At 37.5% G+C, this 27,055-nt stretch overlaps 1 protein-coding gene across 2 annotated transcripts in view; it reads left to right on the top strand.

Annotated features, from left to right (window-relative positions):
• The window catches only part of RAP1A (RAP1A, member of RAS oncogene family), a 71,008-nt gene that overhangs the window by 36,630 nt on the left and 7,323 nt on the right, over nucleotides 1–27,055 (top strand). Inside the window, exons 2-6 of one of the 2 annotated variants that reach the window (XM_006934999.4) lie at nucleotides 13,667–13,750; nucleotides 17,987–18,055; nucleotides 20,925–20,981; nucleotides 23,290–23,430; nucleotides 25,039–25,182. In XM_006934999.4, the coding sequence (XP_006935061.1) occupies nucleotides 13,694–13,750; nucleotides 17,987–18,055; nucleotides 20,925–20,981; nucleotides 23,290–23,430; nucleotides 25,039–25,182 (468 nt within the window). In that variant the 5' untranslated portion in view covers nucleotides 13,667–13,693. The remainder of the gene's footprint in view (nucleotides 1–13,666; nucleotides 13,751–17,986; nucleotides 18,056–20,924; nucleotides 20,982–23,289; nucleotides 23,431–25,038; nucleotides 25,183–27,055) is intronic. The other variant, XM_019837615.2, reaches the window with a different exon arrangement.

Below are 27,055 nucleotides of genomic sequence, written 5' to 3' on the forward strand. Positions count from 1 at the left end.
TAACTTAGGAAAAGAACAGAATAAAGAAAAGAATGAAGTAATAGGCATAAAAGCAGATATTGAGGAAACATAAAGCAAGCTTATGGTAAGCCAAAGTTGATTGCTAGAAGACAAACCTGATAAGATTGTTAAAAGAAAGGGGGGGGACATAATAAGAATGAAAGAGGAGCTACAACCACAGATACTCATTACACAAAAGTATACCTAAATAAATTTTTGTTTGCAGAATAATTTGAAATGGTGGATGATTGCATAGGTTACCACAGTAGTATAGTAAGCCTTTCAAGACCACTTGTCAAATTTGCTCTCCTGAATTAAGAGGATTGGATTAAAATTTTTTTTTTTTTTTTTTAAAGAGATAGCAAGCAGACGAGAGGGAGAAAGAGAGGGACAGAGAATCCCAAGCATAGCCTGTGCTGTTAGTGCAGACCCTGATTCAGGGCTGGAACCTACAAACTATGAGATCATGACCTGAGCCAAAATCCAGAGTCAGATGCTCAACCTACTGAGCCACCCAGACGGCCTTGTATTAAATATTTTAATCCTTTACTTGAATTTTTGGAGAATTTCAAAGGTGCAATGAATGGGATGGTTGTCTCAGTTATATTTTACTTAAGTCATATAATCTTAAGATTTTGGTAGATTTACTTGGGGATGATTGACGGATGAATTCCTTTTAAAACAATAGAGTTTATGTTCGTTTTTAATATATAAAGAAGTGGGGAAGTATCAGTAAGGAATTGCAAGAACATAAGCAATTGTAGAAACCTTGTGTTTGTAAAATTGTTTTTTTAAAAAGTGTTACTGATAAGTTTTGGATGCTTGTACCAGAAAGTGGTGGCACAATACTGAGAATGATCTGTAATTGAGTGTTTCTTTTCTTTCTCTGTAAATAAAAAACTTGTTACCAGCCCTATAGTACATATTCATACTGTTCAACTGAATTAAACAGTGTGCTTATTTAAGAAGATTTATTGGGGCAAGTTCCTTATTTTCTGGAGGAGCAGTAGCAAATGGTAGTGATAGCACTTTGTGGATAGGCATTTTGAAGCACAGTGTTCTAAACGAATACATAAGACAGTCCTAGGTTGACAGACATCTGCAAGTCGAGAGAGCAACTGACACAGATTTCAACAAGCTCTATGAAGGGTGAGGGGTGGGGAGGGGAGGGGAATGAAGTTGATAGGTTATCTGACAAGTTGGTTGGAAAATTACGTTGATAGAGAATTCCAGAATAAACACAAGTTCTACGAAAAAGGACATGTAATCTTAATATACTACTTTGCTGTGTGTTAACGAGCACTAAAATTCTCATCTACCATAATAGCAATACCTAAAACTAAAAGCCAAGAGATAGTAGTATAAATACCTTATTTAGAAAATATGGAAGAAAATACTCAAAGAAGCTAGAAGTTTGAAGTAACTGTTTTAAGTGAAGGGGATACAGAGACTGCTTTTTTGTTGTTTTAAGCTTTTCAGTAATGCCTGCTAATAGTCCTAATTAGCACATAATGCTTTTATCTTAAGAGAGAGTAAGAACTAGATATTTTGCAGAGGAAACCAGAATGATTACAGAACTTGAAACTTTAGCATTTGAAAAAAGAAATAAGACTGCTTTTTTAAAAAAAGAGGATGTGTGTGTGTGGGGGGGGGGGGGGAATAGCTGTTTTCAAATATTTGAGGAATATAGACTTCAGAAAAGGAATTCTCTTTATTCTGTTTAGCATCAAAAGACAGAGACCCAGTAAGTGGCCACTACTAAGAAACAGTGGTGTAAAGAACATTCTAACAGTTAGATTACCCAGAAATGGAATGGACTATTTTGTGAAGGTAGAGTTCAAAGGGCTTAGATGACCTTATCTAGAGATGTTTGTAGAGTGAGTTGCCACAAACGAAACACTATATTTCAGGCATTCTATTGTTACATACTCACTTCACAGTATGTAAAACAAGAAAAGGTGGGGTAGCTGGGTAGCTCAGTCAGTTAAGCATCCAACTCTTGATTTCATGGTTTGTGAGTTCAGGCCCCATGTTAGGCTCTGCGCTGACCTCACAGAGCCTATTTTGGATTCTCTGTCTCCCTCTCTCTGGCTCTCCCCTACTTACTCTGTCTCAAAAATAAACAAACATTTAAAAAGAAAAAAAAAGGCGCAAGGGTCGCCTGGGTGGCCTCAGCCCTTAAATGTCCAATTCTTGATTTCAGCTCAGGTCATGATCTCACAGTTGTGAGATCAAGCCTCCCTTCGGGCTCTGCGCTGACAGTGTGGGACTTGCTTGAGATTCTCCCTCTCTCCCTCTTCCCCTCTCCCCCTTTGTCCCTCCCGTTCTTGTGCTCTTGTGTTTCTCTCTCTCAAAATAATTAAATAAACTTAAAAACAAAGGACAAAACCAGCTATTCATACAACATGTAAGATTTGCTGCATGGAAGTTAAGTTTATTGTTTTCCAAGCCTTACATGTGTCATCTTAGACTTCATAAAATAAGCTTTTATCATGTGTGGTTTACAGACTAGGATTTAGGAAGACTTCTTTTTATTAGGACTACTGATCTGTTTTGTCTTACTCTTACTATCTTTTGTTTACGTTTTGTTCCGGTTGTTTATTTTTCATTTTCTAACTCTGGTTGAATTGGTCAAGTCTTCTTTGTCTATTTTTCCTCTAGTGATTTTTAAATTATGTATAATGTAGTTGTTAACGTTACATTTTTCACATTTAGATTTATATTTTTTCAATCTGGGGAGAGAGAGAGAGAGAGAGAGAGAGAGAGAGAGAGAGAGAGAGAGAGAGAGAGAATCTTTTATTTTCCCAAGCAAGAGAAAAACTTCAACATGCCTTCACTCTTCCCTACTAATTCCTCTCAAACCAAAGTGTGGAGATAATCACGAAGTTTTATTTCCAGGTTTTTAAACATATTTTACAGTGATCATTAGACTTCTAACCATAATTTTTACTGATTTATTTGCTTGCCATGATTTCTTGTTCTTACGCCTTTTGATTTCCTGAATCATTTTCCTTGTTTTGTTGGCTACCTCCAACAAATAAGTTTTGATATATATTTTTTGTCGCTTAGTTCTAATTGCTTACTTTCCATTTTGATTTCTTCTTTGACCTGTGTATTTAGAATTGGGTTGTTTAACTTACAAACATTCTGATATTACCTAGTTATATTTTTATATTGATTTCTAGTTTAATTCCATTGTGGTTAGTATATATACTCTGTGTGATTTCAGTTCTTTGAAATTAGTTGAGACCAGCATGGCCTTACTAGTAAATGATCTATGTGCACTTGAAAAAAAAAAAATGTGTCATTTGCAGTTGTTGGGTGTGGTGTTCTATATATAGCTATTGGGTTAAGTTGATTCATTATTTGGTCAAATCTTATATGTATATCATTACCGTTTTTATACTTTTCTATCAGTTGCTGAGAGTCATATTAAAATCTAATCATGATTGTGTATTTCTCTAGTTTTCCTTTAGTTGTGTCAACTTTTACTTTATATATTTTGCCTTATGTTTTAATTTTCATTTTTTCCCTATTGAATATTTATGGAATTAGGGAGTGGCTCAGCTGGGTGGATCTGGCCTAAGGTTTCTTAAGGTCTTGCAGTCAGAAGGTGGCTGTCCGGGATCGTCTGAAAGTCTTCTATATTTACAGGTCTAGGGGCACTGAAATGGGAGGGCTGTTCAGGCAAGTCTGTCTCTGTGGTCTCTCCAAAGTGGTGGCTTCAGGGCAGCCTGACAGCTCTGGACCCACACCTGGCTCCCAAAAGAGAGATCCAGGAGGAGGCTCTGTTCTGGCCACCCTTTCTAGCATCAGAAGTCAGATAACACTTTTGCTATATTTTGTTTAGTAAAGCTGCCCATATTCAAAGGGAGGGGAATACATTTTTCCTCTTTAGAAGCTTTTTAGGATTTTATCTTCACTTTCAGTGACTTGAATTTTCAACTACTATATGTTCAGTTTTGGATCTTTCATTGTTAAAATTACTATTTTTGGCATTCATTGAGCACTTTAAATCTGAAGATTTCTGATTTTCTTAATTTACTTCTGGAAATGTCTTTCTGTTATTTCTTCAGTTCTTCTGTTTCTGGACTTCCTGTCAGATGTAGCTGGTAGAACTTTGAGATTTATCTTTCTTACCTCTTTCTTTCATACATTCCATCTCTCCGTCATTTTGTGCTGCGCTCTTTGGGTAGGTTCAGTATGTTGGTTCACTGACTTGCTTTTCAACTACATCCATTTTTCTCTTCAGCCTGTCTACTGATTTTTTTTTTTTTGATGATCATATATTTTATTTCCTAAATCTCCAAGTGTATCTTTTGCATAGACTTGATAATCTCAGGAGTTTCTTTAGGGATATTTCATTTATTTCACAGTGTTTTATAGATCCTCTTAACTCTGTTTTCTTTGGTTTTTGTTCTTGTGATTGTGGAATTCTTGTGATGGTGATGCCTCTGTCAGAATGTTTGCCTCATCTATAATTGTCTGCTCATCTTGAGAATCCCTATGACCTCTTAGTCTATTTATAAGAGCTTATCTCCTTTCATTGTAGGAAGGGGTAGGAATGCTACTGGGGATATGTACCTGGTTTTAGACTGTGAAGACTAATTTATAAACTTCATTTACAAGTATGTGACGTCTTATCACTTTATTCCTATATCCTACCCCCAGAGTGCTAATCTTGAGAAGAACAAGAGGAGAAAGTATCAAGGAAGAGATTCTTGCATTGAGATAATAATGTGATTTTATGTTACAAAAAAAGTTGAATTTCCATTATGATGTACTATGAAGAACATTGTTTTTTATTTTAGAAGATTAAATCTTACCATGATTTCCATATTTATTCACTACCCCCCCCCCACCCCTTTGTGTGGTCAGTTGTCAGTTTTAAGATATTCATGGCTTCTGTAAATATTTAAATATAATCAATAATATAACTACTTGTTCTTTAAGGTAAAATTTTTTTTCTTCAAAATTTCTCATCACAACCAAATTTCCTTAAGTGAATTTTGTTTTGTAGGTTCGGTTGTATATAGAAGAAACTATTTCATCTTATAATTAATTAGTTTATATATTTAAAAACTGAAACAACAAAATTGGGATTGATTTGTGTCACAAAGACAGTCAAATTATGTTATTTTGTGAAACTTAGAGGTAGTTTTGCTGAAGGAAGAATGGAAAAATTGTTACATTATAGCTTGGACTATAATGTTAGGAACTCAAGATTGACTTAAAATTTAAACATAGCGTAGTGTTTATTCTTGTGCTCCTTATTCGTCAGGGAATCTTAACCAGAGTGAGAAATTTTCTGGTGCTGTGTTGGGAGTGCAGGGCACAAGAGATTTCCATAAAAAGGCATGGGATTTGCTTGGAAGAACATAGTGGTTTTCTAACTTGGCAGTAATGAGTTAGAACTAACCCCCTTTCAAAAGAAAATATTAATCCACATTATTCCTTATTGGGTATTTGTGTGTGTGTGTGTGTGTGTGTGTGTGTGTGTGTGTGTGTGATCTGAGCTGTATTATTTTTGTATTTGCATGTGTGCATATTGTATACATTCATGACCCATGGTATTTGTTAGGTATAAAGAAAATTTTCTGTACATGGAGTATTTTTGAAAAATGGCTTTGCGACTTGAATATCTTACCACTTGGGTAGAGGAATAGGGGCCAAATATTTTGTTGTTGCAGAATACCCAAAATAATTTGGCCATGTCTGAGCGCTTTCCTCAAATTCTGTGGACCTAGGAGGCAATTTGGGGACTATAAATTAGTCTTGCTATATTAGGATTCCCTCTTGAAAGTTCCACATTTCTGGATTAGAGATGATACATTTACATCTTTGACAGCAGTCCCCAGCTAAGAATCACCAGGGGCCTGAGAAGGGAGTTGCAGTTAATGTAGATTTGTTTGCATGAATATATGCTCTTGTGTTTAATAGTCAAGGTTAGAAGTAGAGGGTAGGATAGAGGTATAGGATGATTAGTGTTCAGCACAAACCACTCCTAAATCACATTTTCCTCAAGTTCCTGTCCATCTACATAGATGTGGTCCTTTCTCAGGTCTCAATTCTTTAACTTTCTTCTGTTTTCACTGAATAAATTCTCCTTGGTTGATTTCATCTGCTGTGATTTCAACTACTAACATTTCTTAAAACAATTCCAAAATCTGTACCCTCTAACCCTTTGGTTACTACTGAGCTTTCGGACTTGGATTTTTAACTATCATATGTCTCTACCTGCTTTTCTCATAGAAATCTCAAACTTAATTTTGGGCAGGAGTATTAACTTTTTAAAACTCCCTTTAGCCACCCAATTTGTCCAGACCTAGATCTCTAGGAGTTATCCATGATTCCTCTTCATTCCCCTAAATAATGACCTCTAACCAGCTATGGAGGCCTGTCAGTTTCACCTTCGGAAAACTATAGTCTGCTTTTCAGCCCTAGTGCTGCTGTGCAGACGTGTATCATTTCCCACCTGAGCTATTTCAGTAGCTTCCTGACTATTCTCCCTGCCTCTGGTTCTTTCAGTCCATTTTATATACTGTTATCACTTATCTTTCCAGACTATATATCTGACTGAATTACTTAAAAAACAAAACAGGTTGCTGTTTTCTCCCCATTGCTTACTAGATAAATTGTAGACACTTACATGGTGCCTTTGCAAGCATCTCAGGCTCTATACCCTGCTCCGTTTTCTGTAGCTTGATTTTAAACCCTGTGTTTTGGCCACACCCAGCCGTGTGGTATTCCCTGGATCTTGTGTATTTAGTGATTTAGAGTGTTTGCTCAAACTGTTTCCTCTGCTTAGAATGCCCTTCCCTACTTACCTGGAACATTCCTATTCAGTTTTTCACTAAGTTCTTATGTAACCTCCACTGAAAAACTATCCTGCTCTCTCCTCTGTTCCTCCATCCTTCCCCCACCCTTTAATCTCCACTCTGTAATAACGTTGTTCCCATCATATTGCAGTTATTTATTTTTTCTCCTCCACGAGTTCCTTGAGGATGGGAAACATTTTGTGTCCCTGGCACCTGGTATAGAACTGGTACCTACCTGAGAAATACTTTGTAAATGTTTGTTGGTTCAGAACAACAATCCTAACTGCCACCATGTCTGTTGCATAGTCTACTATAATTTATCCTTACTGTGTTTCTTGGTCAGTAAGGGCTGCTGGAACCAATTACCTTGGACTGGGTGGCTTAGACCAGAAATGTATTTCTCATAGTTCTGGAGGCTTGGAAGTCCAAGACCAAGCAAGGCACTGAGAGATCAGGTGTCTGAGGACCTGTTTCCTAACTTTCAGATGGCTGTCTGTATCTTCACTTGGTGGAGAGCAAAGAGAAGCAAACTCGTGGGACTCATAAGGACACTAATCCAGTTGTGAGGGCTATGCCCTCATGACCTCATCTAATCCTAATTACCTCCCAAAAGCCCCACTTCTTAATACTATCACATTGGGAAACACATTGTTTATAAAACTATGTATGTAACTGGCATTCTGAGAAATATTCCTTTTTTCCTCATTGGATTTTCTTAAATTAATTCTATTGAGCTATAATTTACATGTAATAAAATGGTTTTTTTCGGGGCACCTGGGTGGCTCAGTTGGTTGAGCTCCGACTTTGGCTCAGGTCATGATCTCACATTTCGTGGGTTCAAGCCCCGTGTCGGGCTCTGTGCTGACGGCTTGGAGCCTCGAGCCTGCTTCAGATTCTGTGTCTTCCTTTCTCTCTCTGCCCCTCCCCTGCTCACACTCTGTCAATCTCTCTCTCAAAAAATAAATAAGCATTAAAAAAAATTTTTTTTAATTGTTTTTCTTTTTAAATGTTTTAAATTGTATCTTTTAATTTTAATTCCAGTATAACATTCAGTGTTCTGTTAGTTTCAGGTGTATAATATAGTGATCCTACAATTCTGTATATTACTCTGTGCTTATCATAAGTGTTACCCCTCCCCACCCATCTCCTCTCTGGTAAACCATCAGTTGTCTGTATTTAAGAGTCTGGGGTTTTTTTTTTTTTTTTTTTTCTTCATTTTATTTCTTAAATTCCATATATGAGTGAAGTCATGTGGTGTTTCTCTTTGACTTATTTCACTTAGATTATACCCTCTAGATCCGTTCATATTGTTGCAAATGGCAAGATTTTATTTTTTATGGCTGAGTAATATTCCATTGTACACATATATACCACACCTTTTTTATTCATTCACCTATCAGTTAACACTGCAGTTGCTTCCATAATTTGGTTAGTATAAATAATGCTGCAGTAAACATAAGGGTGCATAATTCTTTTTGAATTAGTGTTTTCGTGTCCTTTGGGCAAATAGCCAGTAATGGAATTACTGAATCATGTGGTAATTCTCCGTTTTCCACAGTGGCTGCACTAGTTTGGATTCCCACCTGATAGTGCATGAGGGCTCCTAAAATGTACCTATTTTAAATAAGATTTGATAAATGGAAACACCTAGGTAACCACCACTGTAATCAAGGTAGAGATCATTTCTATCACCCAGAAAAGTCCCTTATGCTCCTTCATAGTCATCACCCCTGCCCTACCACCGCTGTCCCCAGGTAATTTTTTGGCACTATAACTTAGTTTTGTCTTTTCTGGAATTTTATATAAGTGGAATCATACAGTAGTCACTCTTTTGTGTATGTTGCTGGGTGTGTTTTAAACATTCATATCCAGGGGCACCTGGGTGGCTCAGTTGGTTGGGCATCTGACTTTGGCTCAGGTCATGATCTCATGGTGCGTGAGTTCGAGCCCCACGTCAGGCTCTGTGCTGATACCTCAGAGCCTGGAGTCTGCTTCAGATACTGTGTCTCCCTGTCTCTCTGCACCCCTACCCCCTCGTGCTCTCTCTGTCTCTCAAAAATAAATAAACATTAAAAAAAAAAAGATTCATATCCATCTTGTTGAATCTTTTTATTACTGAATAGTAGTAATATTCCATTGATTGGATATACCATAGTTTATCCATTCACTTCTTGATGGATATTTCGGTTGTTTCTAGATTTGGGCAATTATGAACAAAGGTAAGAGTTGACATTCATATTTTTCTGACTTGACTTACTCGAAAGACTCTTACATACTGAATTACTTTTGCCCCTATATTAAGTGATCTATTCCTGTGTAACAGTTTGACACAGATCTTACTGGGATTAAACCAACAATAATCATTTATTATCTTAGTTTCTGTGGATCTAAGGTGTTTCAGAGTGGCTTGACTGTAAGGTTCTGATTCATGGTATCATGAGACTGCAATCCTCTGAATTAATAAGTAAGACTTGACTAAAACTGTAAGATATACTTCTGAAGGTGGCTCACTTACACGTTTGGTAAATTGTGCTAGCTGTTGGTAGGGGTCCTCAGTTCCTCTCCAGTTGGGCCTCTCTGCAGGGCTAGTTAAGTGTCCTCACGACTTGGTGAATGGCTTCCCTTGGAGTGAATGATGCCAGAGACCATGGTACAAGCTGCAGTGCCTTTTGTGTATTTTGCCGATTGTGTATTTTATTTTTTTAATGTTTATTTATTTTTGAGCATATGCTCGGGAGAGAGCACAAGCCAGGGAAGGGCAGAGAGAGATGGGGACAGAGGATCAGAAGTGGGCTCCATGCTGACAGCAGAGAGCACCATGCAGGACTCGAACTAGGAGAGCATGACCTGAGCTGAAGTCAGGCACTTAACCGACTGAGCCACCCAGGTGCCCCTTGTTGAGGGTGTTTTTAAGATTCATCCATCTTGTTGATGGATGAGGAGCTAATCTTGGAAATCACATATGGTCACTTCTGCCATATTCTCTTGGTTGGAAAACCAGTCTTAGGAGGAAACTACACAAAAGGATATGAATACTGAGAGGGAACAGTTCTGGTTATGAATACCAAGAGGCCAGGATCATTGTGTGTGTGTGTGGGCGGGGGGGTATCTTGAAGGATGAGTACTACAGTCCCTTTATCAAAAATGAACAGAATATGTATATGCGGTTTTATGTCTGGGTTTAATTTAGTGCCACTGATCTGGTTGTCTTATGCCAATATAATAGTATCTTTATTACTGTAGTTTTGGATTATGTCTTAAAATCAGGTAGTGTAAGACTTTTTTTTCTTCTCCATCTCTGTTAACTGTTCTGTTAACATTTTCAAAAAAAAGGTTATAGTCATCTTACCAATTTTTACAAAAAAGAAACCTGCTGATTGTGCTTGCACTGAATCTGTAGATCCAACTTGGAGAGAATTGACATGTTAACAGTAATATGGACACATCTTAATGTAATATGGCATGTCTCTCTGATTACTATGTCCTTAATTTCTCTGAGCCATGTTTTGTAGTTTCAGTGTATAAGCCTTACACATATTCTGTTAAATTCATCTCTTGAGTATTTTATGTCTTATTGGATGCTATTTTAGATGGTATTTTTAAAATTACATTTTTCAATTCTTTGCCTGTATGTAGACATATGATAGTTATTATTTTTTGTCTCAACCTTTTATCCTGAAATCTTGCTACATTCACTTATTAGTCTGGTAGTTTTTTTGTATATTCTGCACAGGATCATGTTATCTGTGAATAAAGACAATTTTCTTTATTCCTTTTCCATAGTCTAGACCCTACTATTTGTAGCTTAGAACAGTGTTGAATAGAAGTGGAAAGAGCAGATGTATCAGTAGAAGAAAAAGAAAAACTGTATAATACCAATAGGTGCAGAAGAAATATTTGAAAAAATCTAACATCTATTCCTGAGAATCCATATAAATGAAAGCTCTTAAGAAAGTAAAAGTGTATAAAAAAGATGTGAAACAAAAAAGTGTAAGTTTAATTAGAGTAACCAAAAATGCTGTTTAGAGTAGATAAGGATTTATAATCTAGGGCCTCCAACATTTGCATAGGAAAAAAAATCTTTATTTTTCGTAACTTCTGAAATGAAATTTAATATTTGTTTCTATTTTGAATGCAGGCAGCAAACCACAGTAGTAATATCAGCAGCAACTATGACTTTGTCACCAATAAATATTACTTTTAACTTTCCGTGTATCTTTGAAGTTTCTTTTTTAAAATATTGATTGATTGATTGTTAGAAAGTGCATACATAGGCCAGGGGCAGAGGGAGGCAGAGAGAGAGAGAATCCCAAGAGTCTCCACGTACCCGCGAGTGGCCTATCTTATAAACCATGAGATCATGACCTGAGCAGAAATCAAGAGTCAGGTGCTTAACCCACTGAGCCACCCAGGTGCCCCTAAAGTTTCTTTCTTGAAGATAACATATGGTTAGGTCTTGCTTTCTTGACTTTGAATTGGAATGTTGGAATATTGGAATAGATGATTTACATTTATGCGGTTGCCTTTTAATTGTATCGTTCTGTAGGTTTTATATTTGTCTCATCTTTGTTCTTTTTGCTTGTTTGTATTCTTTTCTGCTGTGTTTTGAATGAATCAGAACCCCCCCCACCCCTAGGTTTTAGAGTATGCATCTTTTAACATATGACAGTTTATCTTCAAATAGTATTATACTACTCCACATACACTGTAAGAACCTTGAACAATATACTTCTAGTCCCCTTCCCTTTTTGTGCTATTATTGTTAATACTTTTTACTTCCACATGTGTTGCAAAACCTTGTAGTACATTGTTATTAGTTTTGCTTTAAGTGGTGGAAAAAGTCTTGTAGATTTACTCTCACCATTTCTGGTACTTTTTATTCCTTTAGTAATCTTCATTCCTTTATGTAGATCCAATCTTCCACCTGTTATCATTTTCTTCCACCTGAAGAACTTCCTTTGCTTTTTATAAGTGTGTACTGGTGAACATTTTCCCCTTGCTTTTCCTCCTTCTTTACTTCTTTTGTTTACTTTGTCTCGCTCCCTCCCATCCTGCTTTCTTTCCATCCTTCTTTCCTTCCTTCCTTCCTGTCTATCTATTTGAAAAAAAAAAAAAAAAAGCTTTATTTCACTTTCATTTTGGAAGAATAGATTCATTGTATTTAGCATTCTGGGTTGACCATTTTTTTTTAAGCATTTTAAAGATACTCCATTTTCTTTTGTCTTGCATAGCTTCTCAAGAAGTCTACAAATCTTCTGGGATTTCAAGTGAATTGCCTGTTTTTCAACAAGGAGAACTTCTAAAAAAAAATTTTTTTTCAAGTTTTATTTATTTTTGAGAGAGCACGAGCAGGGGAGGGGCAGAGAGAGAGAGGGAGACACAGAATCTGAAGCAGGGTCCAGGCTCTGAGCTGTCAGCACAGAGCCCGACATGGGGCTCGAACCCACAGACAGTGAGATCATGACCTGAGCTGAAGTCAGATGCTTAACTGACTAAGCCACCCAGGCACCCCATGGGAGAACTTTTCTGATCAGAACTTCAGTCTTTCTTAGCACTGTGGTTCAGCTTTTAAATCCCTGTTTATTCTTTGCCTTTACCTCATGGAGTTTCATCCTGCATGCTATGATTAGTGTTTGGCCAGAGACTCAAGTGAAGCCCTTTGCAGATTCCTAGAATTTTTTGTATGTGTCTCCCTCTTTTTGATATACTTTCTGGTCTCTGCTTGAGTTCTTCCTCCCTGTACCACACTCTGAAAAGTGCCTTCAAGCAGAAAGCCAAGACAGATGTAGGTCTTACTTTATCTTGTCCCATCTCTTAGAAATCACAGTCCTATACTGCTTATTGTCAAACATCCAAAGAACAGTTGTTTCATGTATTTTGTCTGTTGTTTTAGCTGTTGACAAGGGGATGGAAAGTCCATTCATACTTACTCCATCATGGCCATTGGAAATTCTTTCCTGCCCTTTTACCTTTTAGCATAACTGGAGATAAAAAAAAGTTTGTATTTCTTTTCTTTTTTTTTCTAGCAATTTGTGTCTTATGGAGTATATTGCTAATACCTACCTATAAAATTTTAACAATTTCATCAACAATACTCTTTCATATCCTAAGTATTTTCAAGGTAACATTTTACATGGTTCAGCTGTAATAGAATAATGAACAAAATAGTATATGAATTACTGTATATTTTAAGCAAATTAAATAGCATATACATTAAAGCTCATGAGTGAACTTTTCAAAAAAGTATGTTACGTCATTTAAACAATAGCTTTGTAAAGAATTGGGTTCATGATTGTAATTATAAGACAACTACTAGTTTTAATCACCTTCTTTTTTTTTTTTTTTAATTTTTTTTTTCAACGTTTATTTATTTTTGGGACAGAGAGAGACAGAGCATGAACGGGCGAGGGCAGAGAGAGAGAGGAAGACACAGAATCGGAAACAGGCTCCAGGCTCTGAGCCATCAGCCCAGAGCCTGACGCGGGGCTCGAACTCACGGACCGTGAGATCGTGACCTGGCTGAAGTCGGACGCTTAACCGACTGCGCCACCCAGGCGCCCCTAATCACCTTATTTTCTGATCACTCTTGGAAGTAACATGAACAGACTCGAATGACTTGTGCCTAGTCAAAGATGATCTTTAATGAATTAAAATGCCTGGTAGTAGTCATTATAAACTTAGGTTAGAATCTTCATGGTTTTGCTATGTAGCCTGTCTTCCGCCTGATGACCTTAAAGGAAAAAGCAAACAAAATCCAAAATACCATATTATTTCATGTAACATTTGTACATTCTAAGGCTGTTCTTAGCATGTTTTATTGATCTTTGTGGTTTTTTTCTTTTTTCCAGATTGTCAGTATTTAAACAGACCACATCATGCGTGAGTACAAGCTAGTGGTCCTTGGTTCAGGAGGCGTGGGGAAGTCTGCTCTGGTAAGTTAGCCACCTAACTCTAACTTAATTAGCATAGTATAGGAAGAACATTGATATTTGCTTGCCTTAAAACTTTTAGTCACTAATGAGAAAAGGTGACAGTATTTTTTATATGCCTAGTATCTGTCTCATAGGGGCCGGGGATTCATTCAGCAACCACAGATGTGTAGTTGTAAACTAGTGGCTCACTCATTCTTTCACTTACCCAATATTTATTGACTACCTACCATATGCCGAGCACTAGTGATTGGGATTCAAAGAGGAATAAGATCATTCTCATTTTTTAAGGAACTTACATTCCAGTAGGGGAGACTAATTATTTCAGATACCAGTGGAATAAGTCCTACCTACCTAACCCTCAGCCCAGACTTAAGTGAAACATGTATTTTTTGTATACATGCTGTATTTATTTAGTAAATATTGAGCTTATATGATGTCAGATGCAAGGGTTACAACGGTGAACAAAAACAGTCACAATCCCTCAGAGCTTATCATATAGTGGAGGAGATATAAGAAATACACAATTAAAGAACTACCTTATTATAATTGTGAGAGATACTTTGAAAGAAAAGTACAGACTGTTAAGAGAGACCCCATGACAAATGAACTTAAATTAGCATTTGAATAACTAAGGTCATAATTGCTGAGGCAGGAATGAACTGGAAGGAAAGTAGAGGGAATTGAGGTGAGAAGCAGGGGCCAGACCATGACTTGAAGACCATGTAAGAGCTTGAAACTTATTCCTAATGACAGTGAGAAGCCATTGAAAGTTAGTTTTATTTTTTTGGACGAGAGGGAAGGGGTTATTGACAGAATTGGATATACGTTTTAAAGAGAGTACTTTGCTATGTGTGGAGTGACTTAGAAGAGAGGCCGAGTGGACACAAGGAGACCAGTTGGGAGTTAATGCCAAACCCCAGATCAATGTTTGTGGGAGCTTACATTGGGGCCATGGCAGTGAAGAAGAGAAAAGTAGATGTTTTGAGAATTAAATAACTTAGTGCTGGTTTGATGTGAGGACTAGGAGAGAAGGAGCTGTTGAGGATGACTACCATAGTTCCAGTTGAGCTACTAATTTTATGGATGGATCCTTTAAGTAGAAGGGAAACACTGGAGAATGAGCAGATCTGAGAGTGAAAATCAGCAGTCATGTCACATTTGATATGTGAGATGCTAAAGTAAATACATCACATAAGAAATTGGGTCCTCAAGATAATAGCTTGAAGGAGAGACTTGTGATAGGATTTGGGGTGCCATGAATATATCAACAGTATTTAATTTCATGAGAATTACGTTACTCTTAGCAATGTAAATTAGTACCCCTGAGGTGAATGAGGATATCTAATTTAAATGCGTAGAACTTTCAATTCAGCAAGTCTCTTTAGACATATAAGTTCATATGTACAAAATAGCATGGTCAAGGATGTCCACAGTAACATTCTTTATAGTGGCAAGAGTTTGGAAACCACCTAAATGCCTACCAGTATGGGCTGGTTAAATAAGCTTTTAATACTAATGTTTTGAGTAGAATAATACAGAGCTATTAAAAAGAACGCAACGGGTCTGTATATACTGATAGGTAGTGATATGCAAGATGTATTATTTAGGGGTAAATAAGGTAGCAAGCAGTGTAGACTACCGTTTGTGTTTATAAAAAAAAAAAACAGGTGAGGGGGAAGATAGTATAAAATGCACAGACTATCCCTGCAAAGTAAAATAAGCTTACAGATGACACACTGGTTACTTGGGAGTGGAATTGTATAATTGAGAACAAAGGAAGGTAGGTAGGGTTGGTCACCACTGCCTACTCTGTTGTGTCTTTTGTATTTCGTCCTGTGTTCATGAATTACCTTTTCAAAAATAAATAAAATGATCAAAAATAAAAATCCATAGGAATAAATGAGATTGTCTAGGGAGAGACTAGAGAAAGAAAGAGCTCAGTACTGAACTCTGAGTACCTCTCAACCTTTAAAGAGTAGGTAGAATTGAAGGATCTAGCAGAGAAGAGTGTGTTATACTTAAATGTAAAGAGTGGATCTCTACCTGACTGCTCAGAAGTCAAGTAGAGGAAGGAGACAGTAAAGGAATATGGAGGTAGCTGGGCTTCGTGAAATCAACTTCAGTAAGGTTATGGTGCTGTAAGCGTCCTGAGGTGGGTTGAAGAGTACATGAGAGCTGAAGAAATAGAATCACCATTATAGATAGTTGAAAAAGTTTGATGATGAGAGGGAACAGAGAAAGGGGTCGGGGGTGGGGGGGAGTGAAGCTAGAGGGGTCATGGAGTTCAGGGGAATATTTATTTCAGGGTAGGAGATGGTAGAGCAAATTGTGTGCCGGAGGCCATAAGCTTATGTGGAAAGGAAAATAATAGCACAGGAGAGGAAGGGAATCATTGTCACAGGTGTCAAAAGTTCAGAAATAACAGAAGTAAAATTAATGAATCATAGAAGTAGTAATTAGTTTATTGTGCACACACCAGAAAGACAGTTTCCATACCAGACACCTTCAAACCAGAACACTGAATGAGGCTGAGGGTATATTGTTATAAAGCAGCTTATTGTGTGAGAAAGCAGTGGCTGTTTATTCTTCACAGTGACTGGTTATAGTGTTAGAATTTTCTTCAATGACTGAAAATTGGTTAGTGGTTACTTCATACCCACCTTGGGCAACAGTGTAAGTTTCGCCTTTGATTTCCAGAGGCATAAGCAAGAAATGATCCCTAGGTCAATTTAGCTTCGCTAAATAAACTAAATTAAGCTTTGTTTGTATGACCCAACTGGTTATTATCTGCTTAGGGAATTTTCAAGGTTGGTCTCCGTTTTTTATTTTAACCCAGAAAGGACAGTAGGTAAGGAAGGAAGAGGAGGGCTCGGTAGAAAAACTACAGGAATAGAATAGAAGTCAGTATGGATGAATGAGCTGTCCCTGAGAACTGAGAGGATGAGATTCAGAGCAATGATGAAGGATTGCTTTAACAAGAAGGACACGAAACCTGTGAGACTGTTTCTCATTTTTGCAAGTGTCTGACAACGGCTTATAGAAAGCACTTGGGTTCTCATACCTGCTTCTGCATCCAGTGTCTTGCTATAGCATATGTTACATACCCGTTGGAAAACTCCACTGTAAATTTATGAGACAAGGAGAGTATGTCATGGTATTATGAGATACTTTTTTTCTAATCATCTGCTCTAGACCATATTTTGAGAACCTCTGTTCTAGAATAAAGGATTTAGGAAGTTTTCCGTATTTGAATTATATGTAGTACTAAGAGGATGAGGTGATTAAATCCTTGATAAAAATAATAAAAGATGTGGTGTAATTCTGTCCTGAGTCTCTTTTGAAGAACAAGAGCTTAGGAGAAAGAAGTTTGAAGTTTACTGTATTTTGGTTCATCTGTTTAGCTCAAGCTACACTAGTGCATAATTAAGTGCAGGTGACCTCAGGCCATATTCTTACCCTTCCTTGCTTTTAGGCAACAATATACCAGAACCGGTTTTAAATCTGTCCAGGCAGTATTTCACAGCCATCTTCTGTACTTTTTATTTACCACATGATAAAATACCTCGTTTCATAAGTCTGTGTTTACAGGAATCTTAGAGAAGTAGAAAATCTGAAAAAGATGAGCAGGAAGTGTTTCCAATGAAAAAAGGAAGTCTTTGGAATCAGGAAGATTGTATATTTGAATCTCAGCTGGCAAACGGGAAAAATAACTACTTCTGGGGAGAACGTGAAATTCGAATGAGACTGTGAATTTAATAAATTCAGTGCCTGTAAATTTCTTTTTCTCTTTCCCCCACAATTAGAGAAACTGTTTTAAGGTTCTTAAAAATTTAGACCCTTTTGTCTCATTGCTTTAAGGGCATGAGATAAAAGTTACTATAGATAATGCGAAGGAATATTAGCTTAAATACTGGTTAATTTTCGTTTTTTCATAAATTAGGAGGTATGTCCTTCTTATTTGTATCTTCATTGTATTTTGAAACTTAATATAGTTTCACAACATGAGTTAGCAGCAGCCTTGCTGACGGCTTTTGATATGAACACCTCCCTTCATAATGTGCCCTCTTGGTTGTGGATGTATCCTTGTGTTAGAAAATAATGAGACTTTACATCTGCATGTTTACCCAGAATTTTCACATAATTTCATTTAATCTTTGCCACTTTGTAAGGATGTAAGTAGCATTCAAGAGTAGTTGATTTTTAAGTTCTTAACTTTTCTCTGCTTTTTTTTTCTAGACAGTTCAGTTTGTTCAGGGAATTTTTGTTGAAAAATATGACCCAACGATAGAAGATTCCTACAGAAAGGTAAAATGTGAAACTTGTATACGCATGCTTACAAATAGTTCCTTAGGGCTTTAAAACTTGATCCACAGAACTGGTTTTCAAAAATAGTTTTTGAGAAGTGATACAGATGTTCTGTATCTGGTTTTAAAAATTTCACCAAGGGGCGCCTGGGTGACTCAGTTGGTTGAGCGTCTGACTTTGGCTCAGGTCATGATCTTGCAGTTTGTAGGTTTGAGCCCCACGTAAGGCACTGTGCTGACAGCTCAGAGCCTGGAGCCTCCTTTGGATTCTGTGTCCCCTCTCTCTCTGCCCCTTCCCTGCTCACTCTCTGTCTCTTTCTCCCTCTCTCAAAAATGAATGAACGTTAAAAAAAATTAAAAATAAATAAAAGTTTCTCCAAGACAGACTATTTCTCATAGAATACTACTTAGCTACAGAAAGCTCCGTGTTTGATTACTGGTGAGTAAGGTGTTCTTTAGTGTGCACATTTTCCTGTTTTTTTTTTTTTTTTAATTATTATTTATTTATTTTTTTAACGTTTATTTATTTTTGAGACAGAGAGAGACAGAGCATGAATGGGGGAGGGGCAGAGAGAGAGGGAGACACAGAATTGGAAGCAGGCTCCAGGCTCTGAGCCATCAGCCCAGAGCCCAGTGCGGGGCTCGAACTCATGGACCTCGAGATCGTGACCTGAGCTGAAGTCGGACGCTTAACCAACTGAGCCACCCAGGCGCCCCTTTAATTATTTTGTTTAAATGTTTTTTTGAGAGAGAGAGAGAATGCATGCATGCAGGCAGGGGAGGGGCAGAGAGAGAGAGAGAATTCCAAGCAGGCTCTGTGATGTCAGCACAGAGCCCAGTGCTGGGTTTAATCCCATGATCTGTGAAATCATGACCTGAGACAAAATCAGGAGACAGATGTTCAACGAACCCACCCAGGAGCCCCGGGGTTTTTTTTTAACATAGCAAAATTGCATAGGAATATAGGTATATTTTTGACAACTTTTTTTTGTGAACTAAAATTAAGATCACTTTTGTGCTTGAAATTATCCAGTGACTGTTTTTATTTTTGTTTAGTTTTATAGTAACTTTTAAAGATAATTCATCTTTAGCAAAAATTAGATACAGGATTCTGTATGATACTGTAATGGTGGGTACACGTCATTGCACATTTTCCCAACCTGTAGAATGTACAACACCAAGAGTAAAACCATAACATCAACTGTGGACTTTGCATGATAATGATGTCTGTATGTAGGTCCATTGATTTTAACAAATGTACCACTCTGGTGTGGGAGGCTGATGGTAGGAGAGGCCAGTGAGGAGCAAGAAGAAGGGTATATGGAAACACTGTACTTTCTGCTCAGTTTTGTTTTGCACCTAAAGCCCAAGTTCTAAAACATAAAGATTATTTAAAAGGAAAAAAAAATAGTCTTGACAAAAAATACTATTTTATTTCATTCTAAGACTAGAATTGTGGGGAATTTTCATAACTTTATTTCCCAAGTATGTTAAGGAGGGAGGCAGGGAATTAAACGTACCTTTCAACAAATTGGAAAGGATTGAGTTGTTAGATGTTATAGAATTTACCTTTAATAGTGTTACAAGTTTTGTTAAATTAAGTAAGCTCATCCAGCCATACTGGCCAGAGCAGTTTCATTATCTGCAAGTTGGAAATAAACTTGTGTTCTAGATACCTTGAGAAACTGCAGACCTCATTCATTATTCATTGAGCATGCCCATTTACTGATGATGCCGATTATGCCACATTAGTCCCGTTTAGTGGTAGGACAGTGAGTTTGTAGCACCAAGCGGTGCTTCTCATCAACCCCTGATCTGACACAGAAGCATTTAAAATAGGCCTTAGGTTAATACGTTCATGTTTAGAAGATAGTGTTGCAGTACTAAAATTTCCCCCAAACAAGTTGCCGTCTAACGTTGTAACTACAAACAGATCTGTACCTAGAGTTCTGAAGATTTAACACTTTTTTTAATCCTTTCTTGATTAAAAATTTTCTGCACAGTTGATAGTTCCTGCTGTCTTTAGTCCAACTTTCTTTTAGGTTATAAAACACGGGAAATACAACTCAGTATATAAAATTTCACCTAACGCACACAGCTTTTCCAAAGAAGTACCTTTTTCTTAAAGTCTTGAGGACTATATGAGTTCAGTGTTACTCTTCTTAGCACCTCTGTGTTCCCCTTACCTCTTTTTTTTTTTTTTTAAGTTTATTTAGTTTGAGAGAGCATGAGTGGGGGAGGGGCAGAGAGAGGGAGAGCGAATCCCAAGCAGGCCCAACGTGGGGCTCTGTCTCACGAACTGTGAGATCATAACCTAAGCCAAAATCAAGAGTCTTAACTGACTGACCACTTAGGTGCCCCTCCCCTTATCTCTTAAATTAAAATTTTCCAATGTATTAAATTTAGGGTATATTTTAGTATAACTTTAGCAACTTGAATGTGGTAAGTTGGCTGAATTTTCTTTACTCTAAAATCTTATCTGTATTTTGAGCTATTTAATACTTTTTCTTCGAAGATCATATAAATATACATATTTTTATACATTTTTATTTCTGTCAGAACTGTACCTATTGTAATTAAACAGAGAATATAACCATTGCCTTCTAATAGTAACAAAAATCATTACTCAGTTTACAGTGGTCAGAAACTATCTAAACTCCGCATTAGCGGTCCTGCTTCTGTAGTATTAATAGAACATGCTTGAGACCTCCTGCTCTTTATTCCACTAAGTTAAGTCTCAACCAGTATAGCAAACTCCTAGAGAAAGGCTTTGTAGTTGTTAATAGGTACTTGGAGTGAAGAGGTGGCAGGAAAACAGACTGACATTTTGATTTGATAATACTTTTCATTTTTCCTCCCTTCTCCAACAGCAAGTTGAAGTAGATTGCCAACAGTGTATGCTTGAGATCCTGGACACAGCAGGAACAGTAAGGATGTTTTCTCTTTTTTTGATAAATTTTAGTTAGTGAACAGATTTTGTCATCTGAATAGTTCCTCTGAGTAAAGTAAAAGTAATTACTCTGATTAAGAAGAAATTACCTAAAAGTAGGGCTTCTTAGATTTTCTTACAACTGCTTCCAACATGTACTTAATACCCACGTATCACTCTCAAATTGTATGTCAGGTTTACCTCCCAAATGTGTGTGTTGGGTATCTTCTCCCTATATGGAGGTAAAGATTATCCTATTACTGCTTTTAACAAAAGATATTTTAAATCCAGAATTGTAATTAAGGGAGGTATTTCTCTGGGTTCATTCCTACCTAAGGTAGGAATCTGTCTCTTGGCACCATAGTCACTATTTTTTATCAGAATTGTTTTTGCTTTTTTATTAGTATTTTAACATTCCAAGGGGCTGGTGACAGAAAATCTGACAAAAATCTTCAGGATTATTTTGAGCCTCATTTTTCTCCTCTTTAAATGAGTATTGTATAATGACATTAGTATAGCATGCTTATAATGATCAAATGAGATAATGATTATAAATCACTTGGCACAATGCCTGTTATGTAGTATGAGCTCCAAGAATTTGCTCTTATTTTCATTGCCTTCCTTTGTCATCTCCTGTATAATTTTGTTATTAATTACTGATGATTTCCTGTTATACTGCCACAAAAGAATGTACACATTAAGCGATTTTTTTTTTCTCCATATACATATATATAGACTTTCCCTGTTAGGCAGTTCTAAGCTTTAAAATGGATGCTATTCTTAAATGTTATAAGTTGTTTAAAATTTAGCACAAATTTTCCAAACAATTTCGTAGATGATAAAGTTTCATGTCATTAGGAAAAGCATGTAAGTAGGCTGGAGCAGTTGTAATACTAATTAAACTGTATGTTTCCATTCTTTTGTGGGAAAATGGGTCTTGATTCCAGGAGAAAGCTTGGGATCATTAGAACTACATCTTTCTTAGATCTGCTGACTCACTGTCTCCCCCTTTTGTAATTCCATCTCCCCAGTTTCCTTAGCTTCTGAATCAGCAGTCATTCCCCTGTGTTCCCAGACACCCCAAAAGTTAAAGAATACTTACCCCATTCATCACCTCCACAAGTGTGCGAGGATTCTTTTTTCTTCCTCTTGTCCAAATTAAGAAGTTCTTTACCGGAGATATCTTTTTCCAGTATCTTAGTTGTCTGTGTCCCCAGTGCCTTGCATGAAGCTTGGAAAGTAGTTGATGTTCATTAATCGTGTCCTGGATTACTCCTTACTCCTTGAAGATTTTGGCTCACTCTCTCCATCGCTGCTTCAGTTAGAATTCTTGGTGATTTTAGTATCCAAATAGAATCTATATGGCATTATAGATGATCCATTTCCCTTGGCCTATCAGTGTCTTTTCTTTCCTTTTTTTCAACCGACGGAGCCACCCAGGTGCCCCGGTCTATCAGTGTCTTGATCTCTGTGCTGCTTCAGCCATTCACGCCCATGGTCTTCCCTAAACTATGTGATTACCAATAACTGTGATACAGCCTTCATCTTATTTTCAAGCATCCCTCTCCACTCACCACCTCTTGTTTTTCCTTCTCACTTCCTCTTATACCTTCAACTTCCCTGGAACCTGCAGTACGTTTATCCCATCATCTTTGATCATCCTCATATCCTAACCCCCTTTTCACATCGATTTCAAGTCTGTGGTGGACTGTCATTATTCATGATCCGCCCTCTGCATGTATCCTCAGCTCCCTTGGACTTTTCAGCAACCTCTGACTCAGTTGATCACTATCCTATGTACAAATTGTATTCGTTTGGCTTCCAGGAAGCAACACTTGGTTGGCTTTCTCCCTCTCTCGTTGGTTAGTCCTGAGTCTCCTTTCCTGATTCGTCTTCATCTCCCAACCACTTAGTATTGGAGACCCCTAAGGATTCAGTACTTGGGACTTCTCTTTTCTAGCAATACTTCTTGGAGGTCATCTTTAGTAGCATCAAAATAATTTAATTAGGATCTATATGTAAAAGGGACCTACATACAGTTTTCTAAATGACAGAAAAACCGTGTTAAAGTGGTTTAAGATCTCCCTTCTGATTCTTCAGTTCATTGTCATGGTTTCTAGTCATGTAAGTAGGGAACAAGAACATTCACCTCAGTTTCTAGAAACTGTAAAATAGGTCTTAGGTTTCCTATCATGATAACGTGTAGGAAAAAATTCAGTAGCTCACTTTTGTGATTATTCTGATATAAATTGTTCTAGTATTCAATCAAGAAATCATATTTATAATTGTACTTTTTTTTATTATAGGAGCAATTTACAGCAATGAGGGATTTGTATATGAAGAATGGCCAAGGGTTTGCACTAGTATATTCTATCACAGCTCAGTCCACGTTTAATGACTTACAGGACCTGAGGGAACAGATTTTACGGGTTAAGGACACAGAAGATGTAAGTATATTTCTCTCTATAAGACATACTGCTCTTTCTCTATGGCCAAATAAAAAGTGTCTGTTTTTCTGTTAAGAGGATTTGGAGGGTATCTACCACATACCTAAAAGAGTCCCTGTGATCAGAAAATTTTTACAACTTTCTAAATTTACTTGCAAATTATATGCTAAGATAGTTAGAAAAGGAGGGCATGTATGGTAAAGTGCTCATTGTGCTGTGTGTTAATAAATGCAGTAGGCAAGGAAGAGGAGTCAGAATACTTGGTAGAAGAAGTGGGGGACTCGAGTTGAGCTTTGAAAGGTGGTAGTTATGTCAGAAACAGTGTTCAGAGAACATTAGTGAGAACCATAGTGGTATGTTCCATTTCTAAAATTCTGTTGGTAGTTTTTACTTACAGTGTTTTCCTTTGAATTATGTTGAGGATTTTCATTAGCTGCATTTTTATATTTTGTACATTTTATTTTTGTTATAGAATTCTTATTTGATGAATGGCATCATTGCTGTTGTACCTTTTTGCAAAGATGAAATACATACTTTACATGTTTACCTCAGTTTTGAACTACAGAGAGTTCCTTTTCAGTTGTCTAAATCGGGATATAAAATTTCATGTGTACCTTTCTTTCTGTTTTCCTGTGTTCTCATTATTAATGGGAACATATGCACCTGCTCAGGACCTCAACTTTGGGTAATACTGTAGGCGGAAGGGATTTCTACCATATGACTCATTACCAACCGTAACCTAATGAATAGTTCTCTTCTTTGCCATGACTAATTTATCGAAGAGACTTCTGTTTTCGTAGGCAATTACATGCAAATCACTGAACTCGGGTAATGTGAACCTCTTTATTCCGTGTAATAACTGAAAAAGATGGAGCTGTAGGTCTAGTATGTTTCGCCTGACTTGTGATGATTGTCTGTTTGGGACACAAGATCCACGTGTGCCTTCAGTCCTTTCTTGGGTGTAGTGTCCATCACCTCACAGATGACTTTGTTCTGTGGCCACCTTTTATCTAAGGACGTTGCACAGTTTGTTAGCGACTCGTTTAATTGGCAGTTGGGACAGCATTTCTGGCATGGGGAGAAAGGGAAGGCATAGCTGGTTCGTGGCTGTATTTTTATTGTTTGTCCTTTTTTAACATCTCACCTAAACTGGTCTTCAAATCTGGACGTCAGATACAGAAGTAGAACCTGTCGCTTGGGTTGTCTTGCCACTACTTCTGGTGTTCGTTGGACCTGTGAGGTGAAGCACTTAAACCACGCTTAGGACCAGTGGAGACATTCTTCTCTGTATTGCAGGAGCTGCCTTTCCCTTCAGATTTTTGTACTTGGAATTCAGCTATTAGTAGTAGTCCACATGACACTGTTGCGATTATAGCCTTAAAATAATTTAGCAAGTGAGCATAGTAGGATCTCTTCCATATTTTTTCTGTCTCTTCTCCCTCCATCTACCTTCTTTCCCTCAATACGCGTACAGTACATATTATTTCTTTAAGTACTTGGTGAAGCTTACGATCCTAATTAATCTATTTCAATTGGTGACAGGTAGTTGCTTAATTAGAAGAGTAACAAGTATGCTAGTGCTCATATTATGTTTTGTCCTTCCCACAGGTTCCAATGATTTTGGTTGGCAATAAATGTGACCTGGAAGATGAGCGAGTAGTTGGCAAAGAACAGGGTCAGAATTTAGCAAGACAGTGGTGTAACTGTGCCTTTTTAGAATCTTCTGCAAAGTCAAAGATCAACGTTAATGAGGTAACCTACATCTGCTAGGCAGCACAAACAAGTGCCTTTTTAGTTACCTTTCTTTTAAGTTAACAGCCAAAACCAAGTTTTTTGAAGAAAAAATTTTGTTCTAAGCAGTCTTGATTCTGTCAGTGTATACAGAACTCTAGGTAATTGCTAGAAACCATATTCCTTCACTTGCATAACATCACTTTGATGACTAATGAGGACACTTATGTTTACCTTATCGGCATAGAGAAAGTTTAAGTTAAACAATGTGTTTAAAGTCCCACTAAGCTTCTGAATGATATGCCAGAAGGCAGTAGGTGAGAAGTGTCATATTACCCTTGTATTGTAACAGTTACCTATGCACATGTGTGTGAAGAGGTTGTAAAGTCAAGTAGGAAAATACAAAAATCAAAGTAGTTATTGAGCTTATCAACTTATGTTATACAGTTATTACCTCATGGATATCACAGAGTTGGGTGTTTTGAGTCCTGCTTTCCTTTGGTTTCTGACTCAAAAGGAGGTTTTGGGAGCATGGATATGGAACTGTAGTTCACCCAGTCATTGAGGCCTGATACAGCAGGTGCACAAGGCTTTTTTTGTCCATGACTCAAGCTTTCCACTATCTTGAGAACATAGCTGTGACAGGAATGCTTAACAAGTACACCCGCCTGCCTGGGTGTAAATCCAATACCCTACTGGATCCCTGAAAGATCAGCCCAGGTCCACCTGCCCCCACCAACCAACCAAAATTTAAGAGATTGTCTTTGCATCTGTTAGTTTTAACATAAGCTTTTTTAAAAAAACAAAAACCAGAGTAGGCTTCTTTCTTCCACAGTAGTGCAAAAGTCTTCACTTGCCAGTTTGCTGGTCATTTGTGGCATCACAGGCAATCAGGCAGAATTCAGTTTATTTACAACATGGGTGAGAGTTGAGAGTACATTAGGTTATCCGCATCCTGTGCGTTTGCTATTCCTCTCTGGCCTTTGCTTCTGTAGGTCACTTTTCGTTGACTTAATGTTATTATAGTTGTGGACTACTGTCTGAGTTTTTTTTTAATATTTATTTATTTTGAGAGGGAGAGTGCAAGCAGGGGGAGGGGCGGGGGGGGACATTGACAGAGGATCTGAAACGGGCTCTGTGCTGACAGCAGAGAGCCCTGTGCGGGGCCCAAACTCACGTACCGGGAGATCATGACCCGAGCTGAAGTAAGACACTCAATTGATTGAGCCACCCAGGCGCCCCACTGTTGTCTGAGTTTTAAAATGACTGAGTTACTTTCAACATCTGACAGGCAAAAAAATTAAGCTTGCTGCAAATCCTGTTTTCAAATAACCAAGAATGTCAAAGCTTGCTCTTACAGGTAAAACCAATTTTTATAAGCACATAAGAATTGATAAATTTCATTTATTGTGTGCCTCTGTGTCTGGCAGTGTGTTAGGCATTGGGGTAGTAGTCATCCAGACACTGTTCCTGCCCTAAAATTTACCTCCTAGTGGAGAACAAGTCCTAGTGAGATCTTCACCTGTCATTTCTTTTTCACTGCCAAGTAAACAAAAAGGAAGTATGATATGCTTTTGGCTTCAACTTTCTCTGTTGTGGAATTATAGCTTCACAGATGTTATTTTGAAAAATGTGGCTCATAAAATTTTAAGTTTTAGTGCAGTCTTTTCTCAAAAAAAGCACTTTGAGATAAAAAGTATTAGGATTGATGCATGAGCTTGGATAGGGAAACAGTAGAGCAGGGTCACCATCTGCAGGATGATTGGTCTTAGAGATCTGGCTCCTTGCTGTCCCTGTTCTCGCTCTCACTGGTACCTACCCACCAAGTTCATAGGGCTCAGCTGGGGCTGGGTTGGGCCAGGGTCCAGTGAGCACAGCAGACAGGAGGTGTTCC

This window comes from Felis catus, chromosome C1 (genome assembly GCF_018350175.1).
Source record: "Felis catus isolate Fca126 chromosome C1, F.catus_Fca126_mat1.0, whole genome shotgun sequence".
In the NCBI taxonomy this organism is placed as follows: Eukaryota; Metazoa; Chordata; class Mammalia; order Carnivora; family Felidae; genus Felis; species Felis catus.